A 27,967-nucleotide genomic window follows, 5' to 3' on the forward strand; every position below is an offset into this window, starting at 1 on the left:
GACAAGAACACATTGCTGAGCTCGGTGTCTTGCAAGCATTCAGCTTCAAAGAGCGCTGAAGCCAGCACCGAATGCTGCCTAGCTGCTACCGTAGGAAGCGGCACCATGACAGCGGGGATATTTAGGGAAAACGGGAATTATACTTCAACCAAATGCTCCCGAGTTTCAGCAGCTTCCTACCACGGAAGATGACAAAGCCTCGCTCAAACCGAGCACTGAACCAAAATTTCATCCACCTACCTGAAAATCTGTTTCAAGTGGATAAGTCATGCCTCCTTTTGACTCGAACACGTGGTTAACTGAAAGACCGATGTTTACGCTCCCAAGAGCTGAAGCAGCAGCCTCGTCTATAGACCGTACCCTTTCAAACGGCAGCGCTGTCTAGCAGGATGGCTTTTATACAAAGTACCGGTGTCTGATAACCCTCACGCAACAATCCAGTTTTAAATATTTCAAAAGATATTTTTAGTAGCAAAGGCAGAGCTCCAAGGTAAAGCACACTGGAGGACAAAGTCTGAAAAACAGACAGGGTACAGGAGAGAGCCAGGCAAATAACTACATCGCCTCTCACACTGCCGCCTGTTCTCACTTTCAGACGCGTTTAAGAGCAAAGATAGGACCACTACTCACCAAACTAACAGCGTACCTGGCACTCACATCACCACGGTCAAATTCAGGCATCTGTCCAAACAGCAGACAAACTGAATTGCTGGACAGCCCTGCCAGATCTGATCTATAAAATCTTAAAAGCCTGCATCCCCATACAGCTTGCACCACTAAGAGTAATGACGGAGGCAATGCCTGCTTCTTCACACCGCTCTGCTCTGCAAGGATGCTTCAGTCCCGAGCGTGAGCTTTTGGGAACGGAGGAGTAACTCAGCCCGATGTGCTTTAGACCCTCCGCTCAGCACAGCAGGATGGCGAGAAGCCTCGCAGAGCATGTAGGAACTAAAAACCACTCATTTTACACAGATCAAAGCTAAGCGGTTAGCTCCAGCGTGACAAGTCATGAGTCACCTTCTCACTGCCCAAATCCTTTCACCGATTTCTATGCTTTCCACACCAATAAGACCTTTCAGTGGGAAAAACCCTCAGGGCTAAAAATGGGGGAAGGGGAGGTGAAACGCGGATTCTTTCCGAGCCGCAGTCTGGCTGCCAAGCGGAGACGCACCACGCGCAGAGGGAGCTTGCCTCCTGGCAACGAGATACCTTCATTAGCCACCACGCTGAACCAGCCCCCTTTCCCTAGGAACACCGAACGGGATTTGCTCGCGCTTTGCACCTTACCTGCTGCAAAAGGCATTTTGTAGGGGTAGCTGTTCCGTCCTGCATGCACGCTGCTAATCCTGCCCTCTGGCACGTGCACGACTCCACAGACGCTGTAACTGTTAATTGCCGTTCCTTCTCCACAACAGTACGGAGAGTTACACCAGTGGAGTGGCTGGAAATGAGCACCTGATGGCAAGGAACCGGGTGATACCAAGAGCCCCTCGCAGGTAGCGGATTGCGAAAGCTCGTCCTTGGGGTAAACGGAGCAGTGAGAGTAGCCACTGTATCCACTTTGGCCATAATAAACATAAAACCCATTCAATGGAGTCAGATGTGAGGATTCATAGACACATCCACAATCCGTGTGATTTCCGGGCACAGGCAAGGGAGGGAACTGCTGCACGGGGAAGGAAGGCTGATGAAATTCCTGCTTGGGGGTCGGGGATTTCTCTCCAGGTCTTCCATACTCCGGCTTCATGGAAGCTTGTCCACCCATAAGCAAAGGCAGTCTGTGGTAGAAACCCTCTGTGCTAGCATAGGAGCTAGACAGCGACTCGTAAGGGACGGGCTCTGTCACCCCGTAGAGCCTAGAGGAGTCCCGCTGCTCTCCTTTCCCAAAAGCGCCTAGAGCGAGTCCCCGCCAGCCATGCTGACCTTCCATTTTTAAGCTAGCCATTTCCTTCTTGGATTTGACGCAATTCTTCCTACCGGCTTTGGCCCATTTGAGCGTAGATTTTGAACAGTGGTTCTCGGACTTGCCCTCTCCATCCGATTTACTCCTCTGCTTCAGGGGTTGGTCTTTCTCGTGGGTCAGCTTCAGAAAGGCCACAGCATTCAGGCTGGCCAGTCTCTTTGGGGTGGGATGATAGGAGATGGCACCGTCCTCCCTCTTTGTCCCATCATCAAAGACATCATCCAGTGAATGGTCACAGCTATTGCATTTCTGACTGGGCTCATGCCGGTTTTTTCCTTTACCTGTTTTCACAGCTGTTTTTTCCAACGCAGGCCAGTTGTCACCAGCCTTGCAATGCAAGCTCTTAACGGTACAGTCTCCACCGGCTTTAACAGAGTCCCTCCGAAAGCGCCTGCTGGATAATAAGCCATCGTCCCGTTCAAAAAGCAGATTGTTCACTGCCTCTGCGTTCAGCGAGGCCAGCCTGCGTTTCCTGGGCTCTGAAGGAGCAGTATCAAGGTCTTGCTCTGTCCCTGGATAAGTTATTGTGCACTTTTCCCCAGATGAATCACTCTTCCCTGCTCCCACAGGCTGAACTTGTTCAGAGAACAAAGCAGGTCCCAAACCCTCCATCCAGCTGGGAAGGTCCTTTTTTTTGCAGCTCTGAGCCTGTTTCGACAGAGATCCAGCCACATCCTCCAGCCTGGTGAGGAGCACTTTGCAGGTCTTTTTGTTCACCGAGGGGTGCAGACGTCTCCGCAGCGGGTACGTCTTTCGCACTTCATGCAAATTCTTGCTTTTGTTTGTCCCCACAAACCCACTGGGACAGTTTGGAGCCTCGGTGGCATCTTCATCTCTCTGCTCGCCACACTCTGCCTCGGTCCTGTCCATCCTCCTGCTGCCTGTTGGTGATGAAGCCTGGCCAGCAGAACCAGCTGGATGTTTCAGAAGGAAAAGTTGTTTCTTCCGGGCATGCGTCATAGGATCAATGTCCAATCCTGAGAACGAACAGAAGAAAACATCTATTAATATCGCTGAGAGGGACCCGTCTCCTCACAAAGCACCAACTGCCAATTAGGAAATATTTGGGGAAGCTTGTTTCTATACACAGTAGAGTCTTTTTGGGTGACGGCCAGTTAAGCCAATTAAGAGACAGGATGCAATGAGATGTGGTTTAATATTAAGCCATAGAACATGATAGTAATTAAAACCAAGGCGGTGACGGCAAATGCCACCGGAGCTGGGAAAACCAGCCAGAAAGCTGTTTCACCCAGCTCCCAGCCCAAGTACGTTCCCTGTTACACCGACGCCATTTCTAACACATTACAAATTCTCATCAAATCTACCAAAGCTGATCTGAATGCTGGTCCAGGGCATACAGCAGAAATAAATCCCAGGTATTTGACTGCTTGCGTGTTGCTACAGGCAGGCTGTTTCACTGTCGTTTTCTGAAACAATTAGACAAAAGAAAAACAAAAAGTCCACCTACTCATGTGAAAAGTAAACTTGGTCTATTAAGCAGAGATCTGCCAACATTAATAAATTAAATACATGCAAATCCCCATGCAGGTTAGAACCTGGCTACTCACTGTTGTCATTCCCCACAGTTGCATTTTATAAACGTTGTAGACATTAAATAACCAAATCATCACGTTTGGCAGAGAGGTCCTAAAAATATGTTTATGGGAGGAAAAAGAATTACTCATTCCTGACTTTTCATCTTGATGCTATGTCAAGTCACTGTTCAAAACCAACGCAAATTACTAAAATATAAAAAGAAAGAGATAAGAATCTGCACCCAGGACAGGAACCGCCTCGCTGAAGGCATGGCTGAGCAAACCAACACCCAGCACCCTAACGAAGCTGCTGGCAGCCCAGACAGCTTCAGCACATCTGGACTTTCCCAGCCAGGTAGAACATTACGGAAACGGTCCTGCTCCCATTTACCCTGAGAGGGAACTTTTCCTGCGAACGCAGAAGGCGTGCCAGCCCCGGGAGGAGGATGGCTCCCTCCAAGCAGTACATCGCAAGAGGTCTCCATGGAAAGGCGGGGAGGAAGCATCAAACCCAGAAGAAATGCAGACGACTGCTGATTGCCTTCACCCAAAGCATCAGCAGCAGAGGCTGGCTGCTCACCTACACCCATGCAACGAGTACATCCCAGGCCTTCTGGCCACACCACGAGTAGGAGCTTACTACTAGATGGCCTCTAGCATTTAGTAAGCACAATAGGAGAGAAACAGCACCGTCCAGAGAGCCCCTTCAGCCATGTGTTGGCTTCCTGAGTTATCCAGCAAACTAAACCTGATTTTTAGTTTTCCTGTTCCATTTTTAGCAGAATGGTTACCATGTCTTTGTACTCTTCCATTTCGACTTCAGCAAGTGACCTGCAGCAGGCGTGGGTCAGGTATTTGAGGAATCAAGAAATTTTGCAGTCTGAAGGAGCAGTCACATAAGAAGCTGCAGGTCTAATGCTATGAAAGGATACAGGTAGGTGATACTAACCTATAAACATTAAAAAAGAGTCAGCCTAATTGAGTGATATTGGAATAGATTTAATTAAGCCTGTATCTGAGCATTGGAAACAGCAGAAAAGGACAATGCTTGCATTTAATCGTATTTATTAAATAGTCAGGTTCCCTTTATTGGCACCAAAGAGTCAGTCTTCATATTCGCATCAACCTAGGAGCAGTTCAATCCTCCCTGCAGTCAGGTATTTGCTGGAACACCCCTCAATCGACAGAGTCAACACTGCTCTGCCACTTTTGAGGCTCTTAATTAAAGCTACGACTGCTTTTGCAGTGATTAGAACAAAGCTACCGAATTACAAGAACTGTTCATTTGATATGGTTTAATCAAGCTGATAATTAGATTATCTATTTGAAATAAGCCCGATGTCTTTTAACTGACTTGCTTATATATGCATTAACTGAAAGAAACTTAGGAATTGAAAACCACCGTGGTTTGCACGCTGCTTTTCTAGATGTCGGACTCTTCCCGACATGTTTTGGGGTAACTGACCCTTACGCCCCGTTATACACGGGATACCTCCCTTGGCTAGGGCCCAAACGGGAGTGCTTTGTGAGGAGCAAACGTTTATGTATATCTATGTTTTTCTGGCAAGAAAAACAGGTTCTGGAAATTAGGAGGATGCTTATCAAGCCAGCCAGCCAGCCAATTTCCCCCCAAATAGGAACTCTTCTTGCACAAGAGGCCAAACTGACCACACACAGCCTCTGGAGTTGGCAAGAGGACTATAATTTAAGAAATAAATCCGGCGAAGCAGGGTTGGGCAGTGGTAGACCAGGCATCCTACATAACCATGCCCTGGGGAGGGTAACTTTTCCTAGGCTATATGGACCAGTGGTTTCCTTGCAACTCTCATCCTATTTTCTGTTGTCCTCACCGAGAGACTGAGCCTCTGGCAGAAGTGCTCAGAGAGGTGAAAAACCCAAAACAAACGGCCGTGGCTTGCCTTAAAAAACCAGCACCAGCCACCTCCTTCTCCTCAAGCTTTCGCAAGCAGCGCTCTGCCCTTCTGGCCACTCACCACACATCCTCCACTTGCAGGGGCTTCACAGCCCCTTGTTATTCGGATGAGTAAGAGTATCTTTCAAACCGAGTGCTGTAGACATGACTTTGTTCATGCCACATCTGCTCTAAAGTGAGAAAAAGTCTGGTAGGGATTGAAGGAAGGGGATTTTTCCAAGAGTGGAAAGTCATTAACAGCATAGTGACCGTCTTCCCTGTTTGACGCCATAAGGAACGCCAAGACAAACGATAGCTTAAATGAAATATCTTCTCCGGAACCTAAGCATAGGAATGCTTTAAGTAGCAATACTCAAAATGAAAACTGATTTTTTTTTTTCCTTTTTTCTACATATGTTTCCTAGAACTGTGAGAAATCCACCTCTCTCTCCAAAGTCCAAATGCTAGACCAGTCTTCCAGTGCAGAACAGGTAGCAGCGCCTTGCCATGTTGTAACACATTTACAGCTAATACCCTAACCCAGCTTTCATCTCTGACAGGCTGCAACCGGGAATGTCAAGAGAAACACTCGAGCTGAACATGCAAAGATGACAGTAAAGATAGAGTCAAAAACGCATTAACGCGGGAAGAGCACCAAGACTCAATGCAATCCATTTTAACTCAATGCAATCCATTTTAACAGTCTCAGATGCGCAAGTCCTTTGACACAAGTTCTTAGGCATAATAGTCATCAAGCAATCACAGGCAGCTGGGTTTTTTTTATTTATTATTTTTTAATAAAAGGAGGTTATGTCTGCATAGATCTCTTCCTTGGCATCTGGTCTCCAAGTTCTCTCTCCCACACTCAGAGGTCAGCTGCTCTAACACTACGAAGCACTTCTCCACAGATCAATAACCAAATATCTGGAAATTTGTGGAAAGACAAAATAAGCCAACGCCACACATTCTGGCATCATAGGCAAGCAAATCCCTTAAGTGCCAGCAAGGAAAACACCAGCACCATCCAGCAATGCTTTGACATGATTGTAAACCCTCTGCAATCCAGCTTTACAGCAGAAACAGGACATCACACAGAAATACACTCAAAGTAACTTAAGCAAATGCAGAAGTTGGCATTACTCTCTCAAAAGTTTCCATGACAGATTCCTTGGCTAAACTGAAGAAAAGCCAAAACAAAAACATCAGCCAAGTTTCTCCCTGCCCTGCTCAGTTTGGAGACCAAGGGAAGGTCAGTCTTCCAGATCACACCCCATCAAAAACCTGAAGTCCAAAGTCAGGGGAATTCTGTTTGTCTTCAAACGCATGACTGAATCCCCTTTGCTCTGCGCTGGCTCAGTATTATCTGTGTATTATTGGTAGAAATAAACCAATCTTGAGTGGGACAGTTACAAAGCGTGGTTAAAAAGGTTCAGTTTCTACACAGGGAACTTCCCCACGATATCACCACGATAAAACCACCGCCATGACCTGAAGAGTGGTTAGTAGAAGCTGGAGCGTTGTTTATTCTCCCAAGTCCTTCTTCTGACATAATACGGTAATGGCGGTGGGAACAACCAGGTTTAGCATCCATAATGAATCTTGCTATTCCAGAGCCATATGCACTGTGAATTTATTACAAACCACCATGACCAATGGGGGGGGGGACCAAAGATACCAACAGTTGGCTCCATACCCCACAGAAGCCAAGTGCAATGTTTTAGATCTGTTCCTCGACACCGCTTTTGGAGAACCCTCTCGCCTCTCTACAGAAGTCACTCCCAGCCTGGTGAATTTTCTGCGTTTTTCTGTTCTCCGTGATTTGTCGTACCCAGGTGCAGAAAGAGCCCCCCCGAGCCTTGTGCTAAGGAGGGCTTGCTGCGAGACTGCTATAGCGATGCCACTGCCGGTTTTGGAGAGGTATTGTGATAGGCATGAAGAAAAAACCTACTAAACCAACAATTCATCCACATGACAAGCACGCGACCAGCAACAGGCACCAAATAGTCTTACGAGATCACTCTATTGAAGAAAAGTCATTGTTAGCATGCTGGACTACCAAGAAGTCTTTCCATGCCTACAAAATTGCTTGTATTGCATGGATTGCATTGCTAGGGGGATGCTCCCGCTCACCCACTTCTCAGCAAAAAGCACAGAGCAGCTAAGATTACTCCCCGTGATCTAGCAAGTCGTTTCCTTCCCCCAGCATAACACAGAAGCCGAACTTCTGAACGCTGCTCCAAAGTAAACCATCTGACAGTCAAGCGTATCACGCCTCAAAATCAGACTCATGCTAAGTTTACTTACAGCAAGTATTGTCCTCGTTTCAGCTGGGAAGGGAGCGTGCCGGGGCTCCTCATCCTCTTTCCACCTTTGTATTGCTTCACAAAGCAAAGAAGAAAAACCAACTGTGCCCAGAAGTTTCCAAGACATCACAAGATAATCGGAAGAACTGAAAGTGAAGATGCTTAAGCCAGAACTACCCATTTACTGCTTGCAGCTGAGGAACTGGATTAACACTGAGGTATAACTCTATTGGAAACAAGTTCCACAAAGCAGCGTAGCCTAACCAGCTGCATTGAGAGCTCACTGAGCATTTTAAAGCTAGCTGGAATTGCTCAAACCGGACTAGTTCTGAAAAATTATCTTGACAGCTGTTGAACCCAAACCAGATCAGAATAAAGAAAAATTAAACAACAACAACACTGGTCCAATTTGCTGCTAGAATAAAACCGCTACCCAAACAGCAAAATCAGAAGAGAGTTGACGCCTCATTAGTGGGAAAATAAGCAAGTGTGTTAACAGCTGCATTTTCTGTAATCACGCAGCTGCAGCATCTGTCTCTCCCTCCCCATCACTTGATTGCAAGTGAAATTAGAAGGAACTAGTCTGGGACTACCCGTTCAAGCACCATTTCCTTTCCAAAGCTTCACTACGGAGATGCACTCGTTCCAAGGAGGCGATGCCAAAAGCGCAGAAATTTAAAGCTCTTAAAGCTCCTAATCCATTTGGCACTTCAGTAATACACAAGGAGTTACGACAGCATGAATCTTCCTCCCCGTGCACAGCATCATTTTGTCAACTTTCAGCCCCGTCTACTTGAGGAAGTTATATCCATTTAAATTGGCGCAGCTAATGCTATGACAACAGCCCTATAACTGTAAGTATCTGGAGGATTGGCTCCTTTCTCCCTGCTGCTTTTACAGTCGAATAATTCTCGGTGCTATAAGGAACGTGTTGCATGAAGGAAGCCTCCCAGGAGCTCTCGGAAATCTGGATAAATCACAGAAGCGTCAGGTATCCCAGGCTGAATTACTTAAATGCTGCGCAAGTCCCACGAGCGGAAGCATCCTTTCAATCTCAAACATTCAGAAAAACTGTAATTGTTGCAGGCTGCAATTTGTCTTCCCGAGGTCCAGCCCAGATTTTTCTCCAGAGGCTCATCGAAGGCTCCATCATCCACATGCTCCAGAGAAAACTGTTTATACAGAGCTCATTAGACTGCAGGAAAGCCTTGCTCCTCTCTCTCATCAACACAGCCCTAGCCATTTGCCAGCACCTCCTGAAAACCATGTGAACACCATACCGGAGGATGCAGCCCACGTCCCCGTAGATTCAAAAAGGCTTGCAAAAAGGGATCTGGGGCGACTCCCGCACAGTCAAGAGAGGATCTCTGGAAGCTGCATGGGACTATGCTCTGCTCTGCTCCACTCCCTGGTCCAACACCAGTAATTATAACTTCGTTGTGAAAGCCTGTGCTCCAGCCACATAGCTGGGAGTGTTGCAGAACATGTGTGGCCGTGATAAATTACAGCGCTCAAACAACTGCAATTATAATCCGATGCTTCAAAACCCAAAGTGCTATACCTGTCTGAAAGCGATGGCAAGCGGAGCATGAAACAGGCTGGGGCGCAGTCCCTACTTGCACGGCTGACCACCCGCACAAACACCAGCCAGACCTGTTAACACCCCGGCAGAGCAGTTCCCCAGCTGATTTCTTGGGAGGGCCTGGCCCAGCGTCGATTATCTGGTTTCAGATCTTGCCTAGTGGCAGTGCTCTGAAGTGCTTTGCAGGGAAGCCAAAATTAAATTTCTCCGGCTGTTCTCACACTCTCCGCAGCCCCAGCAAGCAGTGTTCACAAGGAACAAGGAAAAAAAAAAAAAAAAAAAAAAAAAGAAATCCCTGCCGCACCAGCGAAGCCCGAGAGCCCAATAATGAGGAGCCTGCTCAGCATCCCGAGCAGGCACAGAGCCCTGGGCAGAAGGCGCTCCCTGAATCCCGGCGCCGATCTCCCTCCCTGCAGGCCGCATTTATGACCAGCACCGCAAGACAGTTTGCCAGCCCCCGGGAAAGTGGCCCTTTTAAAGCCTCAAATACAGAAAGCAGAATTCAACATTCGCTGGCCAAAGCAATTTGGAAAGGCCAAAGAGGCACACCGCTCAGGCAGGGAAGGCATTTTGCATCTGCTGGATCTCCCTGCCACGGCTAACGCTACAGCAGGGCTACCAGCCAGCAGCAGCAGGCAAGCTCACGCTGCAGCAGCTGCCTTGCACTGCATAGATATGCCCACAGCTACAGGGATGTGCAGGTTCAGGCTTTTACGTCTTTCAGCAAAGGCAGGCACACGCTTTCGGAGAAGAGACTGTACCAAGAACTAGCTTCAATTGCTGAATTAAGTTTTTTCACTTAGGAGTAAACTGCTTAATTCGACTCATCTACTTGAGAAAAGCCAGCTCTTTCAATACCAGCGGAAAAGAACGATGTACAAGTTTGGGGGAGAGTGGGAAAATGTGTCCTCAAAATCAATGACAAGGTGCATTTTTTGGGGGACTAATGCAACACCTGGAAAAAGCACGTTCTTTTTCGGAAAGGCACCAGCTTTCCTTTCCCCATTACTGATGCTAAGAAGCTGTATTACTGTGTTATGTTTGCAGTGAAAGGCTGCCACTTAGGTTGAACATTCAGTAAATGCTATAGTAAAAAAATCTGGGAGGTAACACGTGACCTCAGCAACTCAAACATCAGTCAGCAAAACCAGATCAAGCTTTGTAGCCACAGTCTGTTCACATATTTGCATCAAAGTAAAACCAAAGTTTCTGAATGCAAAGCCTTCGTCGAACACCTATTTGATCAGCCATGACCAACACTTGCAAAAACCACTTCCTATGGCCTGTGAGAACTAAAGATTTCCAGCCCCAATAGCTGCCGCAAGCCTTCTGCTTGTGACCCCAACGTAAAGCAGCGTTCTGCGCATCTGCAGAAAGTTCTGACGCTTTTGCTGTTGTTTACAGCCTTTCAAACAGCACCGTGAAATCGGTTCAGGTGAGGTTAGGGCTCAAGAGGCAACGGCACAGCCATGGCTTCATACTTCTTCTCTGGAGGAGAGATGCAAAAGCTGTGCTTATCCACAAGTAAAGCCACCCTCGCCTCCCCAGAACTCCAAACCCACTCCAAACCTAGGAAAAACTGGAAGCAATCGGAGATCGGGATTTTGTTCTGCCCCTTCGTTTGCTCAGAGACGGACAAACGACCATCTTCCCCCACTCAGAGGGGGGACGCATTGCTTTTGCTTTTCAACACGTTAAAGAGGGATGCACCAGGACGAGAACGAAACATTGAGCCAATGGATGTCTTAAGGGTGACAGAGCGTACGGCAAGTCCTGCCTTCATCACTCATGCTTCCCGCGAGGGAGCCTTTCAGCAGCAGGAGCCCATGGCCGCTCCAAAATTGGGGGCCAGCAGCCACCAGCTTTGGATGTTTTTCTCTAAACTCTATCTGTTTGCGCACTGAGCGGTTCGGGGGCTCTGGGGAAAAATAACATGCAACCATGTCATTAGAGACACAAGCAAACAAGCGTACACGCGGAAAGCCAACCCCCTCCCCGAACAGAAACCGCTTCTTCGCCAATGCAAACACTGTAATTATTCCCGCAGTGCAAAGCCCACCATCAGCTTCTCACCTCTCAAAACCAACCTGAAAAAAAAATAAAAAATGAGAACTGTGGATAACCAGACCCAACCACACTGCTGCACAAAAGCCCGGGTAAGGCAAAGGAAATCCCCGGCACTTGCAAGCGCAGGAGATGAGTACGTGGAGGTAGGCGTGCAAAATCAGGCTTAACTTGTCTCAAGGCTGACGACTTTGAACGAAAGCACTCACGCTTAAGAGGCACTTTGACACTTGGCCTTTGCTATATCACTCCCCAGTGAATCAATCAGTAAGGTTTCCCTTGAACAAAGACAGGCAGAGTACAGAGGTTGGGCAAGAGGAGCGCTGGAAGGGACGGGAGGCACGCAGACCAGACCACCTGAGAAACGGGAAGGCTAAAGTCTACACGGATTTTGCAATTCTTCTGTAACATCCCGGAGAACAGCAGCAGCTACTACTACACATAAAATACGAGATACATTAACTATCACATGTTTGCAAAGAATTGCCTATCGGAACTTTAAATAGGTTCCGCATAAAGCTGCCTACGTGACAGCTACGCTAACAACGCCCTGTAAGATGCCTATAAGTAGTTTGAAAAACCAAGTCAAAAATATTTCAGGACAGCTTTGACAGTCATGTTTTTAGAAGGAGCACAAGCTTTGCCAATCAAGTTAATCAAGGTTTAAAAAAAACAACCCAAGCCCTGCTCATTTGATTTTCCATATATGCAAAATGCAAACTCAATTCCTTCACAGCAGAAGGCTGAGTCTGGTAAAATATCAATCATATGTCACTTTGCTCAGATAGCTCTGGCACCACTCCTGGTGGTATGGCCAAAAGGGAATAACACATTATTTTCAAGACTTTATTTCTTGAACAAGGTGCAAGATTTTTCTATAGTAAATATTAAAGCTCTTCTATATGTTATAATCACACTCTTCCACGACCGCTTCAGGAATTTCCTCCAAGCTGCCCAGCTTAAATAATTCAAGATGCACCGTGATTTCATGTATTACACGTGCACCTGCAAAACCGTGCCGCCTTCGGGAATTTCAAGGGCAGGTGCATCCCTGCCAGCTCCTCTCCATTTCGCGAAGCTGTCGCTGCCGTCCTATCTCCGGATCCGGACTTCCCTTCTCCTCTCTCCGGTACATCTCCCTCCACAAAGGTCTCCATTCACTCTCAACTCTTTTGACTAGAAACTGTCAGCACAGCACCCTGGAGATCCACAGACAACGGGTTACTACTCAACAAGCTCAAAAGTTGCCATGGGGAGAAAAAAACAGCAGGAAATTCAGGGAAGGGCAAGGCATTCCTTCAATATAACATTTAATTAACCATCCTAAAATCTGACCCAAAATGCAACTTCAAGACCTTTTTTTTTTTCCTTTAAGTAATCTCCATCTTATTTTCCTCACTCAGAGCATCTCTCAAAACTGTCTGACAACACAGTGCCCCACCTCAGCGTCCGAATTCTTGGCATTGCGGCTCCAGGCACTGACTCTATTGGTTATCATCCCCGAGAGGAGTGCAGAAGAGAGACTGGATTTTAAAATTTAACAGACACGCATGTTTATAACCTTGGCTTAAATTTACAGAAGCCTTAAACCCAGGCAGGCAAAAAAGGGCTATGTTAAATAACAAGTCCATGTAATATTTTCAAGGATTCCGGTGTTCTGACTCATCCCCAGCTGAAATACATTGACCAGAACTACTACTTCAGACTAAAACTGTAATCTCAACGTACTTTCTAGAATACGTACTTAAGACAGTATCATCCTTCATTTGGAAATACCTATTGTTTCCATGCAGTTTCAAAAGTAGTATCACTTCACTTCAACCTCAGCTTGGTCTGTACAAAAGCAAGTTGTCCATAAAGCAGAGCACCTTTCTGGGATTTCAAATTTCCCCCATCGTAGGTTTTGATTCCTCTTTATATGCAAAGTGCAACAGTAATTTCAAAAGAAAACAGACTTTATTTCTATTCTCACTTTCCTACCACCACTTGAAATACCAGCATCCTCCACACACTTCCCCAGCTGAGGACGCAGGTGACAGCAGGCGGCACGCTGAGCCATTTCCATTTCAGAGCTTCAATCCCAATCCAGAACTCAAGTGAAAGAAAGACTTTACAGAACTCTTGCGCTCCCACTAGCATCCCTGTAACCAAACACTCTCCTTCCCTGTACGTCTTATAAACCACAACGCCGCACTGAATGCTAAGCGGAGATTAAATCTGAAGCCAACATTGCTGCATTTAAACTTATGGAATAAAAGTTCAGATGTGGCTGAAGCTTAAAATATTCTCATCAAATTGGGCAGAACTTCTGCAGGTCTAGAAACTTGGAGTTCCAAGCAGGGAAGAGTAAAGTTATAGGATGCCCATTACCATCCCAGTACCTAAAAATTATCAGGTGCCCACATAGGTTTCCTCAAGAAGCTAACCCACCCAAAAACATCTCTACAGAATATTTTAAAATATGTACACAATTTTTTTTTCCTTCACAAAATACAGTATCAATCAACACCACACATATAGGTGTATATTCACGCGTCTTCTAGCGGCACAGTTATGACCAAGGTAAAACTGCCAAGCCTAACTGCACTTGCTGTAAAACCTTTCCTCCCTCTTTTTAATGCCAGAGCACAGTATTTACAGATGAGTATAAGGTAAGTGAAAACGTTCCTCTTAAAATTTCACAACTCAACTGGTTTAATGTATTAGGTCAGTCAAAAAAGATTTAGCACAACTGAATGGCGCTGCAACACCTTCTGATTTCTCAAAGGAGAACAAGTTTCTTAATTCCTACGGTGGCATTAACACACTCACCTGTATGACTGAATTCAGCCAAGGGGTTTTTTGTTTTGTTTTGCTTTGCTTTTTAAAGAGCAGCTTATTAATTGATTCTCCACTAAGGGAATTAGCACACGGGAACACGGGCTCTGGTAAGGCAGCAGGTAGAGGGGTGGAAGGCAGTTCAGGCTCGGGGAGCGTGCGGGAAGTCCCAAGGCGCAGCCGCGCTCGTACGGGAAACGGATGAGATTTTCGTCTGGAACCTGAAGTTATTAATGTCTTCATCAGACCAGCCTGAACCTCCACCAGCCACTAAGTGCTTAAAGTTAATTGCTTGGCGATTGCACTTTTCATTACTAAGCAATTAGCACTTCAAGGTTTTAAGTGCCCAGCACTGCCTCTTCCCAGAACAATCAGGGGTCCGGGCTGGGCTGGGGAAAGCCAAGCACCGCGCGTGGAACGTTCACCACATCACCACCGCGACTCCCACGCCGCTCCTGTCCGAGGCAGAGCGGCCACGTCCCCTGCGCAAGCTGAATTTTGGTAATTTAAGCCCAGGACAGCAGAGGGGCTCGATACCCGCATTGCCAAAGGTCCCAAGCAGAGCCAGAAGAGCATTTCTAGCTACCAGCAGCTGGCACGATGTTGTCATCACAAATCTGATAAGAGAAAACTCTCAGGCAAGACAGTTGGATGTTGTTATACGTCTCCATACAAGAACTGTTAAGTGGTATTAAAATAACAGAAACCACAAGCCAAACATAGGCAATTCAGCCACTTTCCACAACTAGAAGCCCAGTCACTGGAGCACCGCTTCCACGAGAGCCCATTTAACTCCCATTAGAAGCTGGCCCAGCTCTTTCATCCTTTACCCATATCATTAGAAGTATATTTAAATACACACATTTGCTTGCGCTCCAGGTTTGATCAGTCATGGCAACAAATATCACCTTTAAATAGACTGGACAGCATTTGCAGACCTGCACCGGGAGTGATTTGTTTTATATCTACTCATTAACTTACATTTATCTACCTACACATGCCACTATTTGGCCATTCAGAAAGGGAGTGATTAAACACACTTAAGCTTTCAAAGCAATGGGTATGATAAGATGTTCTCAATAAGGTGAGCCATTTAAACTACATCACACCAAAGTACTGCTTAGATTTTGTTGCATCTTGCACAGCCGGAAGGAAAAACAGACTTAAAAACCTCAGGAACAATTAAGAACAACGAATAAGTTACACACTCAATCCCAAGAGCTCTGGATTGAGCTACGTGGGGTTTTGGTTGACGAAGGTGCCCCGTGTCCCGGGGGGCCCTATGGGGCTGTGCTCCCTTGGCTGCAGCACAGGGATCCGCCTTGCTACCCGACCTTACGCAGAAAGCGCGCCCCAAGAGCGACACGTGAGCAGACCCTGCTAACGGCAGGCGTCTACAAGGAGAAGTATTTGCAAATCATCTGCTGAACGTGCCTGGTTACTGCCACTTATTATGGCCAGTGCCCTGCTGCAGGAGCAGAGCGCTGGGTTTTGCCCCTCCGTTACTCTCAGGCTGCTCCCCAGGACACCCCCGGCAGCCAGCGAGGGATATACGGCCTGAAGAAAACCACCCAAACCTAACCATTCAGTGACAAAACACAACAACAGACACAGCAGGTTCCCCAGGGGCAGGCCTATTCAATATTTTATTAGCAAGACACACGGTATTTTATCAGTAAGTCACAGACTCCCCTGCAGGTAATACTTGGAGAGACAGCAAGCAAGCCAGAAGACATGCTATGGGTTCACATGTGATCTTGATGGACCAGAGAAGCATTAAAAAAGATTTTAGAGAGCCCACCAACAGGGAGAAATACACAACTTGTACACCAGACAGGCAGGAGTCATCAGTCCCACAAATGCAGAACGGGCAGCAGCCAGCAAGGCGGCACTCTGCAGAAAGCAGCTGAGGTTTATTGAGGAGCACAAGCTGGGCAAGTCAACAACATCCCACTGTCGGAAAAAAAAAACCATCCATCATCCTGGGGTAGATGCCCAGGAGCACTGGGTGTCGGACACGCCACGCGCAGCGCGGAAGGAGTCCGGACGGGAGCAGGCTCCAGCTGGCCCACGTCCTTCCGTGCTGCGTGTAATGCTGGACGAGCAAGGGAGCAGCGAGGGCGAAGGACTTGGAGGTGACCAGCAAGGAGAGGGCGTAGGGGCTTACGTCATGCGATTAAAAAAAGGGCGGAGAAGAAAGTTCTTAACATGTAAGATGGTGGTGATACGGCGTTCTCTAGGGAACGAGAGGAGAGGGAAAGGACTTAAACTGCACTTAGGAAGATTTCGAGGTCTTTTTCTACATCCTTCCTTCCTGCTGGGCTAGAAAAAGCATGAGATTGCCTAAAGAAGTTGAGGTTAACAGTACGGTTAGCAGAACATCTGTCAGCAACGTATTTGGTACAATGCATCCCCTGCCCCACAGCAGGGCTGGCTACGACCGCTCCACGTTCCTTCTCGATACCCGCTGCTGCCACGGGCACACGTAAATGGGGGCACACAGCTAGCAAAGGCGCTTTAGAGCCTGACTGCGATTTATTTTTAAGAGCACACGTGTTCAGTATTGCATCTCTCCAACTTCCACATCCATCTAGCGCTGCGCTTTCAGGCTAACAGCACTTCTCAGAAGACTGCACTAAAAAAAGAGGCTAGTTAACCCAAACAAGTGCTGCAGTAACTCTATACCGTGCCGCCATACTACATGCCACACGTTACACGAGAACCACCAGCAGCGGTGCAGCTCACGTACAGCACAGGCATTTTCTGAGCACCAAGAGCTACAATTTGCTTTGAGACCAAGATGGTTTCATTAAACGGCTTCCAGCTTCAACGCACATCTCACCTACAGTTACTCTGACTTCGTATCCAGGCATTTCATGTGCAAACCTGCGGCTACAAGAGGGGCACATTTAGACGTTTGCTCCCTAAGCAGAGGCACCGTCTCATCTCAAGGGGAACCCAGCAACATCCAGTCTTTGAAGCCTTCCATTTTCACATCAGTGCAGGTCACCATGAAGCCAGTGTGAACTCCAGAGGATAAACCAACAGCAGACCTCTGGCAAAGGAGTGTAATTACAACGTCCTCTTGGGAACCACAAAGCTTTTAAACAGTTCAGCCTCGTTTTATGGAAAAGTCATTGGTGCCTCCAACTGGATTTTCAGGAAGGTCCCTTGAAGTCAGGCTGCGGCTTCAAAACATGTGTGTTGAGTACCGGGGAGAAGAGTCCTACAAATGCTACGCAAGCTGTTCTTCACAAATGAGCGCTCTGGTACTTCGAAGACACCCCTGGTGCTTCCTCCAACTTCAAGAATATATTCTTAATGGGGAAGAAAAGAGCAAAACTTTTGAGGAACTCCTAGCACCAACAAGTGGAGAAACAAAAATAATCAGTATTACCCCCTTGATTGTCAGCCACAGCATTTGAGAACATTGAGATGTTTAACACATGGGGCAGATGGATGGGGAAGAGAAAAATGCCCCCATCCATCCAAGTCACCGGCACAAGAGCACTAGGGTAAAAGATGCAAACAGTTTAGAGCTACAGACTCCAGCGGGCTGGGGTACAAGGAGACAAAATCTGAAGCTAGACCATTGTAAATCTGACCGGAGAGGCGATCAGAGAGGGATGCCTGCAGCTGCAAGAGCTGCCAGCTGAAGCAGAGCCAAAGTGGCAGCGGGAGACGCTTGCAGCTACCGGTCGAACGTCAGAAGAACTGGTAGAAAGTTTCCAGGAGCTGCTGGGAGATACAAGAAAGCTGCAGCAAGCTCTGCTTTCCCATGCTGCGCCCAGAGTGGAAGGGTAAACAGCCGATAAGGAGGTGTGCGCTGCAAAGCCCCCCCTCCGCGGCCAGGGGAACCCTGCTACCACGGAGTCTCAGCCCCAAGGTCGAATGCCAGCACCCGCGCCCGGATGCCCACCTCCCCGGAGCCAGTTTTGCCGCTGGCAGTCCCAATCTCCGGAGATTTGATCCAAAGACGATCTGATAATGGACAACAGCTGCAAAGAGCCTTGAGCTGAGGAGTTTCTGCCTCATACTGCAGCTACAATGCACAAGGATACAATATACCCACGCAGGATATCCCCAGATACCAGAATTTCAGCTTCTGCTTCAGCTATTTGTCACAGTAAAACATTTTAAGCCCAAGCCTGCTAGCAGCATTCTTTAAACTAAAATGACAGATAATATCCCGTTTTAGAGTTCCAAAGTGAGAACCTCGCTACTCATTTCAATAACCAAGATAAACATTTTATTTAAATGGCTGTATTAACAGGCAGAAATACATTTCTCTTTGGAAAGCAAGGCAAACTTACAATTCTGGCTTCTGCAGAATTTAAACTCTCGATTAAAGACGAATTCCTCTAAATGGGGGGGGGGAAACCCCTCGTTTCTTCTAAACAGAAACCAAGTGCAAATTTTGCCTTTGAGTCTCCAGACTGCTCTGCTGCTTCCCACCACGCTTACAACTTCGCCACGCAGCGTGGGAGCGGCAGCAGAGCTGAGCGAGGCTTCTCAGAGCCCCGCGGACACAGAGCATGCCACGAGTCCTGTCGGTTCTCTGCTGCGGTCGACTCGGCCCGCTGGCGGGGTCTGCAAAAGGTAACGAACACCAACAAGCCTCCGCGGCCTTACGCTCAGTCGAACCTTACGGGTTTCCTTTCACATCTCTGAAAGGCTAAGCGTGCTCGTGCTGGTAAGCGCCTGGAAATTCTCACGCCTTGGGTAGGAGATGAGCCCTCGGGGCACCGCAGCACCTCCAGTTGGTCTGAGTGATCGGAAGCAAATATCCAAATATTCATCTGCTTTCCTGCTCCTCGGGCAATGCGTATCACTACTACTGCCCTCCAAAACAGCACAGAAACACACCCGGGTGCAGCACTAAGATGCTTTGTTGCTCTTTTAACACGACCAGGACACTGATCTTTAATTTACCTAAACACTTTAAATTTATATTTTTGGGGAGGGTCTAAATATACACATAAAGACTCCTTTGGGGAGAACAGGGAGAAAGCATTTACAGCTTGCTTTGTTCCGCTGAGGGGCTGGACAGGTTTTTTCATGCAGCTGCATGAGTTTTCCAGCCTGCTAGAAAGGAAAGAAAATTAGGACCGTGCTATACAAAGCCATAATCTATATGGGAAAGCGTAAAGCTCTAAGAGCTGGAATGAGACCTCGGGGGCAGCATTTGAAGCCACTTTCCCTCTTTTTTTATTCTTACATTGACTACGTTTCATTTACACCCAACACAGACTCCTCCAAGAGGAACTATCTGGCCTTCAAGTATTCTAAACGCTGCTCTATATAGGGTTATTACAACTAACTAGGTTTTAATCCTGTTTAAGTACTGAAAAGTAAAAATGCTGCTGTTGCGCTTGCTTCCCTGCCCCTCCGCGGTCCATTTCCCACCATTGCCTCTGATGGTTTCCTTGGAAACATATGCAAGCTTAAATTGGATTGACATTCACTTAGTGGACAGATGGAGTTCGGAATAGCCCAGTGCCTGCAATTCAAGGCCGAGTCTTGGGATGAGTCATGTTATCAGTACAAAAACCACCCGCTCAAGCTCCCCAAACCCCCAAACTTTGTGGAAAGGTTAAGGATCACCTAATTATTCAGTAATGAGCTTTGAGGTGGCATCTCGGGCAAGGTCAGCGATTACCCATTGTGCTTGCATGAAAGCGTCGGGCTAAGCACGCGACAACATTTTTGTTTGGAGGGAAGGATTTAATTTTTGTTAAGCGCCAAAAACCCAGAAGAGTTCTTAAGCTCATTAGTGGTTTCAGGCAGGACAACTGATGCAAATCAACGTACGCCGAGGGCAGACAAGAGCCTTTCGCAGGTAGGGATGCACCATCCATGCTGTAAGGATGCTGCCTGCACCAAAAGCTTTGGCGCCAGGCTGAAGTTATCCCTAACGACTGATGCTGACCCGCAGCCCCATGCAGAGCTGCAGCCCCCTTCCTCCCCAGCACCCAGAGAGGCAGGATTTTTATCACACCTTTATGGCCCTGGAGGTGTCAGGACTGCGATTTCAGCAGAGCTGGTAATTTATTCTGAAGTGGGAATTATTCCCTGGCTCTTCTTCCACTATACAGGAAGAAATGGAAATGGCAAGAAATGAAAATGGCTTTTTTTCTTTTGAAGGCTGGCTAAACTGTGCTTTCCCAATCGTGCTGTCTGTCCTCTCTAACAGGATTTGAAAGGATTCGCCTCTTTGCAACCAGAACGCAAGAAGGACAGTAGAAATCCCAAATAACTACATTCCTACAGATCTTTCATGAAATCCAGCATCTAAGAAAGGGAGAGACAAGGTGTCAGGGCTCTCAAGAGGGAAAAGGGGGTAGGCAGCAGTCATTACATGTTCTGCCTCGCCAGGCGCTCTACCCAGCGCACGCTTGGTTATTGTACGTACCACCTCTAGATAATCAGGGATGTGCGAGAGAGCTGGGGTTACTAAGGGATCGTTTAGAGCACAAATCCCCCAAACGCCTGGTTCGCTTCTGCGGCTCATGCAATTTGCTGAAATCTAAGGAATTCCCAGTTTGGGATTTACCTGTCCCAGTCGTCAGGATTTTCATACCTGTCCTGCCACCTGGCGTTTAGCCAGGGTTTTAAGAAAATCTCTTCTTCTCTGTCTACACGTGATTATAGCTGCCAAATCCTTTTCCTTTGCTACCATGCTCACCTTGGAGAGATCTGCTGTCTCTCCTTACTCTGAACCACCTCCAACCTTGCTTTCTTGAACTGATTTTGACTGAGCTAGACAAACAAAGAAACAAAACCAAACACGCCTCTTGCATCTGTTTTTTTTAAAGTAAAAAAAAACCCACACAACTCCTGCTGCCCGCTAGTTTCCTTCACAAGCCTGCGCTTTCCTCCTCCCTCCAAATCTTCCAATGTTTATCAATATGTGATTATTGCTGCTTATTCCTCACTGCCTGCATTCCCCCCGGTGCCTCTCCATCCTCCCTCCGCAGAGGGAGATGCCTCAATGCCCCTCTCCACCCCCCCCACCAAATCCTTTTCCTTTTTACGGTATTCCCAAACCTAAATCAGCAAGAACGCGCTCCATCTGCCAACTGCCCTCATACTCACGGCGAACGATCACGTAACACCGTCGCTCTCGCAAAGTCTCGAGCCCCCTCCATTTTAGGGTCTAGTTAAAACGCTCTTTCGTTTAAAGAAGTTCCCCGGCGAGGTTCGGCGTCAGCGGCTGCCTGCCGGCTCGGGCAGCATCCGCCTGCTCTGCGAGCAACGTGCTGCTGCAGCTGCTCGCCCGCGCTCCCCGCAGCAGCGCCTTCTCCCTTCCAGCCTGCAAAAGTCAACTCGACCATCTTTTCCTTGCATGCCCGTAACTCCCAATTCCTTTTCTTCGCTGCCAATTTAAGCCTATTCCAGGTATTCCACGGGCGCTCGAAGATACAATGAAGGCAAGCGGCAGAGGATAATGCTGTACCGTGCGAAGGCAGGCTAAAGCTCGCTATTTTCAGTGCTTTACACAGGCCACAGCCAGGAACAATAGAAGGCCATGCACGGTGTACGTATGAAGCAGCACAGTTCAGCGATGCCCATGGATCTCGATGCTTCTCTAGCACTGTGATTTTATTTTAAAGGATGATAATTCAGACACAGAAAAATAAGCTGCCAGCGAAGCTGTTTCATTCCAATCAATGCTAGAAAAATGCCTCCTTTTTATTTCTAAGAGCATCATAAATAATTTGAAATATTGATACACATGCAGTCGCTGAAAGCCAAGATCTTTTATTAAAAAAACCAACAAACAAACACCACAATCAAGCCTGCTGAGCTGAGCAAGCTGTATAGTTTCAAAGCTGAGCACGAGAAAGCCCTTCAAAAAACTGCTTGAAGAACAATGGGTGCCAGCAAGCACTCCTGTGATGTGGCTTACAAAGGGGGGGATAAAAATCATAAAAAAAAATCATTTTCTTATTTAGTCACACCTTTGTTCAAGAGAACTGGGACACAAGGAACACAGCAACTGGCAGCTCCAACCCAAATCGTCGTCTTATTCCTGAACACAACACATTTAACATAAATCCCACGCTCTTCAATGCCAGAAACACTCCAGCTGAGCCACGCAGGAGCCCACCTGCTCCACGTGCCATCTCCAGAAGCACGTACATCCGCGACACGCAGGACAGCACCCAGGTCGGCAGCGTACTACAGCAGGAAAAACAGCCCACCCGGGCTGCGCTACGCTCCTTTCGGCAGGGGAAGGAGGCAGCCACAACACACACGCATCCCAAAGCCTCCCTGCTCCCAGCCGCTCGCCAGCACCAGCACACCGGCCGTGCCGCCCCAACGCAGCGCCCAACGCGCCGGCGAGATGAGCTGACACCTTGCTGACACTGCCAGCCGCTTTTTTTGTCACGGTGCTTGGGCCCACGTGTTACGGTAAGCACCTCTCGAAAGCCTGTGCTGCAAATCTCTAAAGGTGCTGGGAAATTTAAAAAGCAGAGGAAGAAGAATTACAAGACGAATGACTGAAAGCAGCCCTGAGCAAGAATTCAACCGAGCATCTTTAATGAAGATGCACCTACAATCCAAGTCAGAATTGTTAAAAAAAGCTGATAACAGCAGCATTCCCAGCCGTGCCACATGCGAAAAGCACAGACGTAAGGCCCTGAACACACTGTGCTCTTGTTGAGCTAAAACACATTCCTTTCCCATCTTAATAGGTGTTTATTTGCTACACTCCACTGCTAACGGCACAGCTCAGACACCAAGCGTGATTGCTCAGTGCCACCGGACTCACGGAGGGTTCACCCTGCGTATTCCCACGTTTCTTACCCGGCCGAGGAAAGACGCCTTCAGCTCCCCGTGGCCGAGGGGCCGTGCAACGCCGCCCTAAGCAGAGCAGGCTCGCACCCAAGAGAACCCAGGCAAAAATCACAAGCATCCCTCGTCTTATTTTTGACTCGCATGGAGTTAATAACCATACACCCTCTACGGAAGATTTCAGGAAATTCAACATATATCAATAATTAGCTGAACACGGGAAAAATAACTGCTTCTCCAGACAAGTTATCCTCACTTTGAGCTACATTTTGCCAGAACCAGAGAGCAGCACTGCCGTCCCTAGTTGAGGGGCTTCCACTAAGATTTAACTTGAAATAGTCTCTGAAAGTTATATTACTGCAATATTGCTAGTTCAGAGATTTTAAGAAGCGGTTCAGTTGCTTACTTCACTCAGCTGACTGCACTTTTTACATCTCTCCGTGCTCTCTCCTATTTTGTATGGGTTTTCCCCCACATTGCAAGAGAAGAAATAACATGTAAGAGATGAATTAAATTCCAATGGCACAAATATCGACAGGGGACAGAACAGGTGCAAGACAAATTCATTTTAAATCAGATTTATATTTATTCCTCTTAATGACATCCTTTGGTTTAACTTTTTAATGATAACATCAGTGCCTCATTTTGCTTTACAGCAAGATAAAATTTCCACGGTCCTGTTCTTCTAATGGAAGACTTTCTTTTACTCTCACACGAAATATCACTGCAAGCCTACTTTATTCTACTTTTTTATAAGCTTCATGCTAGGATACCAAGTCTGGACAGTAAGTGGATAAAGGCCTATTGCATTGAACCATACAATCACATTTCTTTCCTTCTTAAGAAATAAAACCAGTAGTATTACATTTAAGTGCATTTTCCCCATTTAAAAAATACCGGTCACCGGTACTGGGGTTGCAAGTACGAAAGCTTAGGGGGTTAAATCGTAACCGTCTTGTAACAATAACTCATTCACTCGGAGTAGCAATCTGGCCATGAATTTTAATATTTTTTGCCATTAAAAAACGTGCCTGTGGTCCAAATGAAAAAGGAGATTGCTGTGCTGGACGGCTATGAGCATTTCTGCAGAAACCCCCTCTGCCCCAGAGCCTTACAGCCTTCACGCTGGAGCACGGGGCACAACTCCTCCTGAGCACCGTCCACAAAGCGCCTCCCTTTTTTCCCCTTAAATGCAGTTTGCATCCAGAAGCTACAAACACTCCCCAGCCTTCACACCTGGGGGAAATATCTGAAGATAGGCACAAATCCGCAGCTGCAAATATAACGTGTTTCCTTGCAGCTCACCTACAACCTGCCTGCAAACAGGCACGCAAATACACAGCCAGGTGAAGCAGAAGAGCAAACCAGACGGTCAGAAAGCCCTCCGGACTCGGAGGAAAGCCCCTGGGACTATCAAACTTCCCCGGCCATCACACGCACAGCCACCCTGGCCCGCGACAGCCTATGGCACAAAGCACACAGCTTGTGTTTGAAGCTATTTTTAGTTTTACGATTTCTTTAGGGTGTTTATTTTTCAGTTTTTGTATTTCCCAGTCATCTGAACTGCCGTTTCATGTATTATTAACAACACGATAGTTGTGACTTAATTAGCGCGGCTGGCTGGGCGCAAGCGGGGGTTGTTCCTGTCGTTACTTCCATGGGGTGTATCGCCGTGGTTAGCTGAGCATTAGATGGGGCAAAAAAAGCCCCGCGCAGCTCCTATCTGCACATCTCAGCACACCTTCCTATTTTTGCAGCACCAGATATAATCATTCATTCATTTTCTCCGGATCTGAACCCTACGTCAAACAGCAAGCATGCCTTTGCCTACGATTTCCAATTATTTTTCAAATGTTTACTTTGGATAGATTTGCTGCTAAGGGCTTATTTTCAGCGCATTTGCTGAAGGGTGTATTTCCCCCAAATAATCGCCAAGCGCTATCTCAATCGGTTATCCACAGACTGTACCAGCCCACGTGTCCTGCGGTCCGTCCAGCCCCCAAATCACACAGCAGCAATTAACACCATCACAGCAAACAAAATTAGCTGACGTATTCTGCCCAGAGAGGTTAAAAACCCAAATAATAAGGCTGTCAGACTGGAGACAGAAAGGTGACGCAGATGACGGGTGAGAAGGACAGTGCACCAACATTGGACTGATTGATATAGTTGGATGAGAAAACCTCAGCGGCTTCTGAAATAACAATATTTCTGCTACAGGACCATGGCTGTGACTGTTTCCCCCCCCCCCACCGCTGCATTTCTAAGTGGCATTATATTGTTCTGTGCAAGTGCCACCGTCAACCCACAGCAAACAGAGCATCCAGAAAGGATCCACTCTCACAAAGTTGAGGGAATTATTTTCACCCGCAGGTTTGGCGTTTTCCAGCTGATTTTACACCTACAAGCAATGCTACACTTCACCGTGGTAGCAATTCTGTTCTGCTCGAGAACAGCAGTTGGAAAGCCTATGCTGCTGCTCGATTTAAAATGCTGCACTGAATTCATTAGGAAAACAAACAGAAATCGATGTTTAAATCCAAAATGTCCTGTTAAATCAGACTAACACACAGTTTCCTATCGCAAGCAAATATTTAGACAGTTCCAGCTGAAGCTCGAGAACGATTCAGGTAGCCAGGACATGACAAACGTGAAGGATGGTTCAGGATGAATATGTTAGCAGGATATTTCTGTTAAAGCGATCAGCAGCGTACTGGTATTTAAATCACATTAAGATTTCAAAAGCATCAGTCTATCATACAGTTCGTGTCACCCTACCTCTCACAACCACAAGGACTGGAAACCTTAAAATAAAAACCCGAGCCCCCAGAACGCAGTCCTGCAACCGCAGCACCAAAGATCACACAGAGCCCGCCAGTCTGGAGCGAGCGCTTTCTAATTGTGGCAAACTGATGGACAGATCAATTAACCAGGCTAGCAAAAGCCCAGAAAAGCCTTTCGCTTTGAGGTTCGCCTGCTCCTGACAATGATGACTTCAGATGGAGAGCGAGCACGAGGGGCAGCTGTATTCTTTAAAACAAAACAAAACCAGAACCTCTTTCAGATAAGCACTCGTGGAAGGGGGGGGGGGGGAGAGAAGGCAAGCAGAATAGATCCCAAACGCTCGTATTTTTCAAGCTTTCGCGGCTGCTCTTTTTAAAGAGAGGGGCTCCCCGCAACTCCCCGTGCCGGGGCGGGGAGAGAGCCGGCGGGGCGCGGGCATCCCCGCGTCGGCGGCTGGCTGTCGAGCGGTAGCCCGGAGAGCACTTGCTAGTCTGCCGAGATCTGCCCAGTCACATGTGCTGGCTCCTGCGCCTCGTAGAAGCAGCTGGAAAAGAGGGAGCCAGCAAAGCTGCCTCCATTAGGAGCTACCGCCACACAAAAGGAGAAGAGGAAACAAGCTCTGAGCCACCGGCGCTACCGACAGGAAAAGAGAGATGTCCAGGGCCACGGGAAACGCACGGCAAGTGCGGCCGAGAGGAGGCCGGGGGGGTTAAACCATCACAAAATTTCGAACTCCGCCGCCGTCCCCCGAAGAGGCTCGACGCCACCTGCGCCCAGGTGGATACGCCGCTCTCCACCGGCGCGGCGTCGCCGATTCCTCGCAGCAAAGGATGAGAAAGTCGAGGAACTCGCCCGGCCCGTTCACGGCCGCCCGGGCCAGGGGTTTATGTCCAGGCTGAGGCGTGGGGGCCCCCCCCGAACACCAACCCACCGCCGCGTCCGCCCCGCGCAAACTTCTCGACGGGCAGAGCTGGTTCTGCTCTCGGCTGCCGCCCCGAAACACCCTCCCCTGCCCCGGGAGGGGCCGGCACGGAGGGAGCCGGCGGAGAGCGGCTCCGCCAACCCACGCTCTCGGCGCTTTGCCCCGGGAATCGCCTCAAAACCGGCGACGTCGAGACGAACCCTCACCTTCACCACCCCACCCCCCCCCCCCGGGGATGAGCCCCCGGCGAGCCCGCACCGGCTCCGGCCCCCGCAAGCTCCCCGGCCGGGAGGCCTGGGCCCCCCCGCCCCGCGCCGCCTGTCAGCCGGCCCCGCCGCCTTTGTCCTGCCGAGCCGCGGGGGCCGGACGGGCTCGCCCCGGGGGAGGACCGGGGACCGGGGGGGCTCGGCTCGGCCTCGCACCGCCGGGACTTGGCAAGTTAACGGCCGCCGCGCGCGCCCAAACGCCGCCCGCACCTGAGGGCGGCCCGGCCCGGCCCGGCCCAGCCCCACCTGCCGCCGAGGCCGCTTCCCCGCGGGGCGCCGAGCCGCGGCCGCCCGCGATGCCCTCCCCGGGCTCCCGCCGCCGGCGCCGCCCACCCCCGTCGGCGCGGAAACTTCCCGGGGGGCCCCCGCCGCCCCCCCCCCCCCCCCCCCCGCCCCCCCCCCCCGGGGCCGCGGTGGCGGCACCTGCTCCCGGCCCGCCGGAGTTACCGGGGGCGGCGGGGACGAGGCGGCGCCGCGGGCTCCTCCGGGCGGTCGGCGCGGCCGCGTGGAGACTCACCGGGGCGCGCTCCCGCGCCGCGGGGCTGCCGCAGGCCCCGGCTGGGGAGAGATCCAACGACGGGAGCCCTCCCTGGGCGCCCGAGTCCCGGGCTCCACGCTGCTGCGTCAGCGCCGCCTCCTCCGCCGCCGCCGCCTCTTCGGCAGCCGCCCGGCTGCGGGATGGGGATGAGGCGCCCCCGCCGCCGCCGCCCGCCCTCGCCGCAGGGCGTCGCGATCCGGCGCGGCCCGGGCGGGCGGCGCGCAGAGGCCGGGAGCGGGCGGGGGCGGGAGCCGGGGCCGCGGGGGGAGGAGGGGGAGGAGGAGGCGGAGGAGGCGCCGCCGCCGCCGCCGCTCGCCGCCGCGAACTCCCCGCAAGCCGCGAGCCCCCGTCCTCCTTCCTGCTTCCTCGTCCGCAGCCAATCGCCGACCGCCGCTCCGCCGCTCGCTCCGCCGCGCCGGCCAATCGCGAACGCTCCTGCTCGCCGCCACCGGCCAATCGCCGCGCCCGCCCCCGCCCCTCGC

At 49.2% G+C, this 27,967-nt stretch overlaps 1 protein-coding gene across 1 annotated transcript in view; it reads right to left on the reverse strand.

The window, feature by feature from the left end:
• Positions 1-27,716, reverse strand: part of BAHD1 (bromo adjacent homology domain containing 1) — a 40,650-nt gene extending 12,934 nt beyond the window's left edge. Inside the window, exons 1-2 of the mRNA XM_087739946.1 lie at positions 27,465-27,716; positions 1,288-2,940 (exon numbers count right to left, since the gene is read on the reverse strand). Coding sequence (XP_087596072.1) covers positions 1,288-2,923 — 1,636 coding nt within the window. The 5' untranslated portion in view covers positions 2,924-2,940; positions 27,465-27,716. The remainder of the gene's footprint in view (positions 1-1,287; positions 2,941-27,464) is intronic.
• Positions 27,717-27,967: the final 251 nt, after the last annotated feature.

This window comes from Nipponia nippon, unplaced genomic scaffold (genome assembly GCF_047370975.1).
Source record: "Nipponia nippon isolate SJK-2023a ecotype South Korea unplaced genomic scaffold, ASM4737097v1 scaffold_10, whole genome shotgun sequence".
In the NCBI taxonomy this organism is placed as follows: Eukaryota; Metazoa; Chordata; class Aves; order Pelecaniformes; family Threskiornithidae; genus Nipponia; species Nipponia nippon.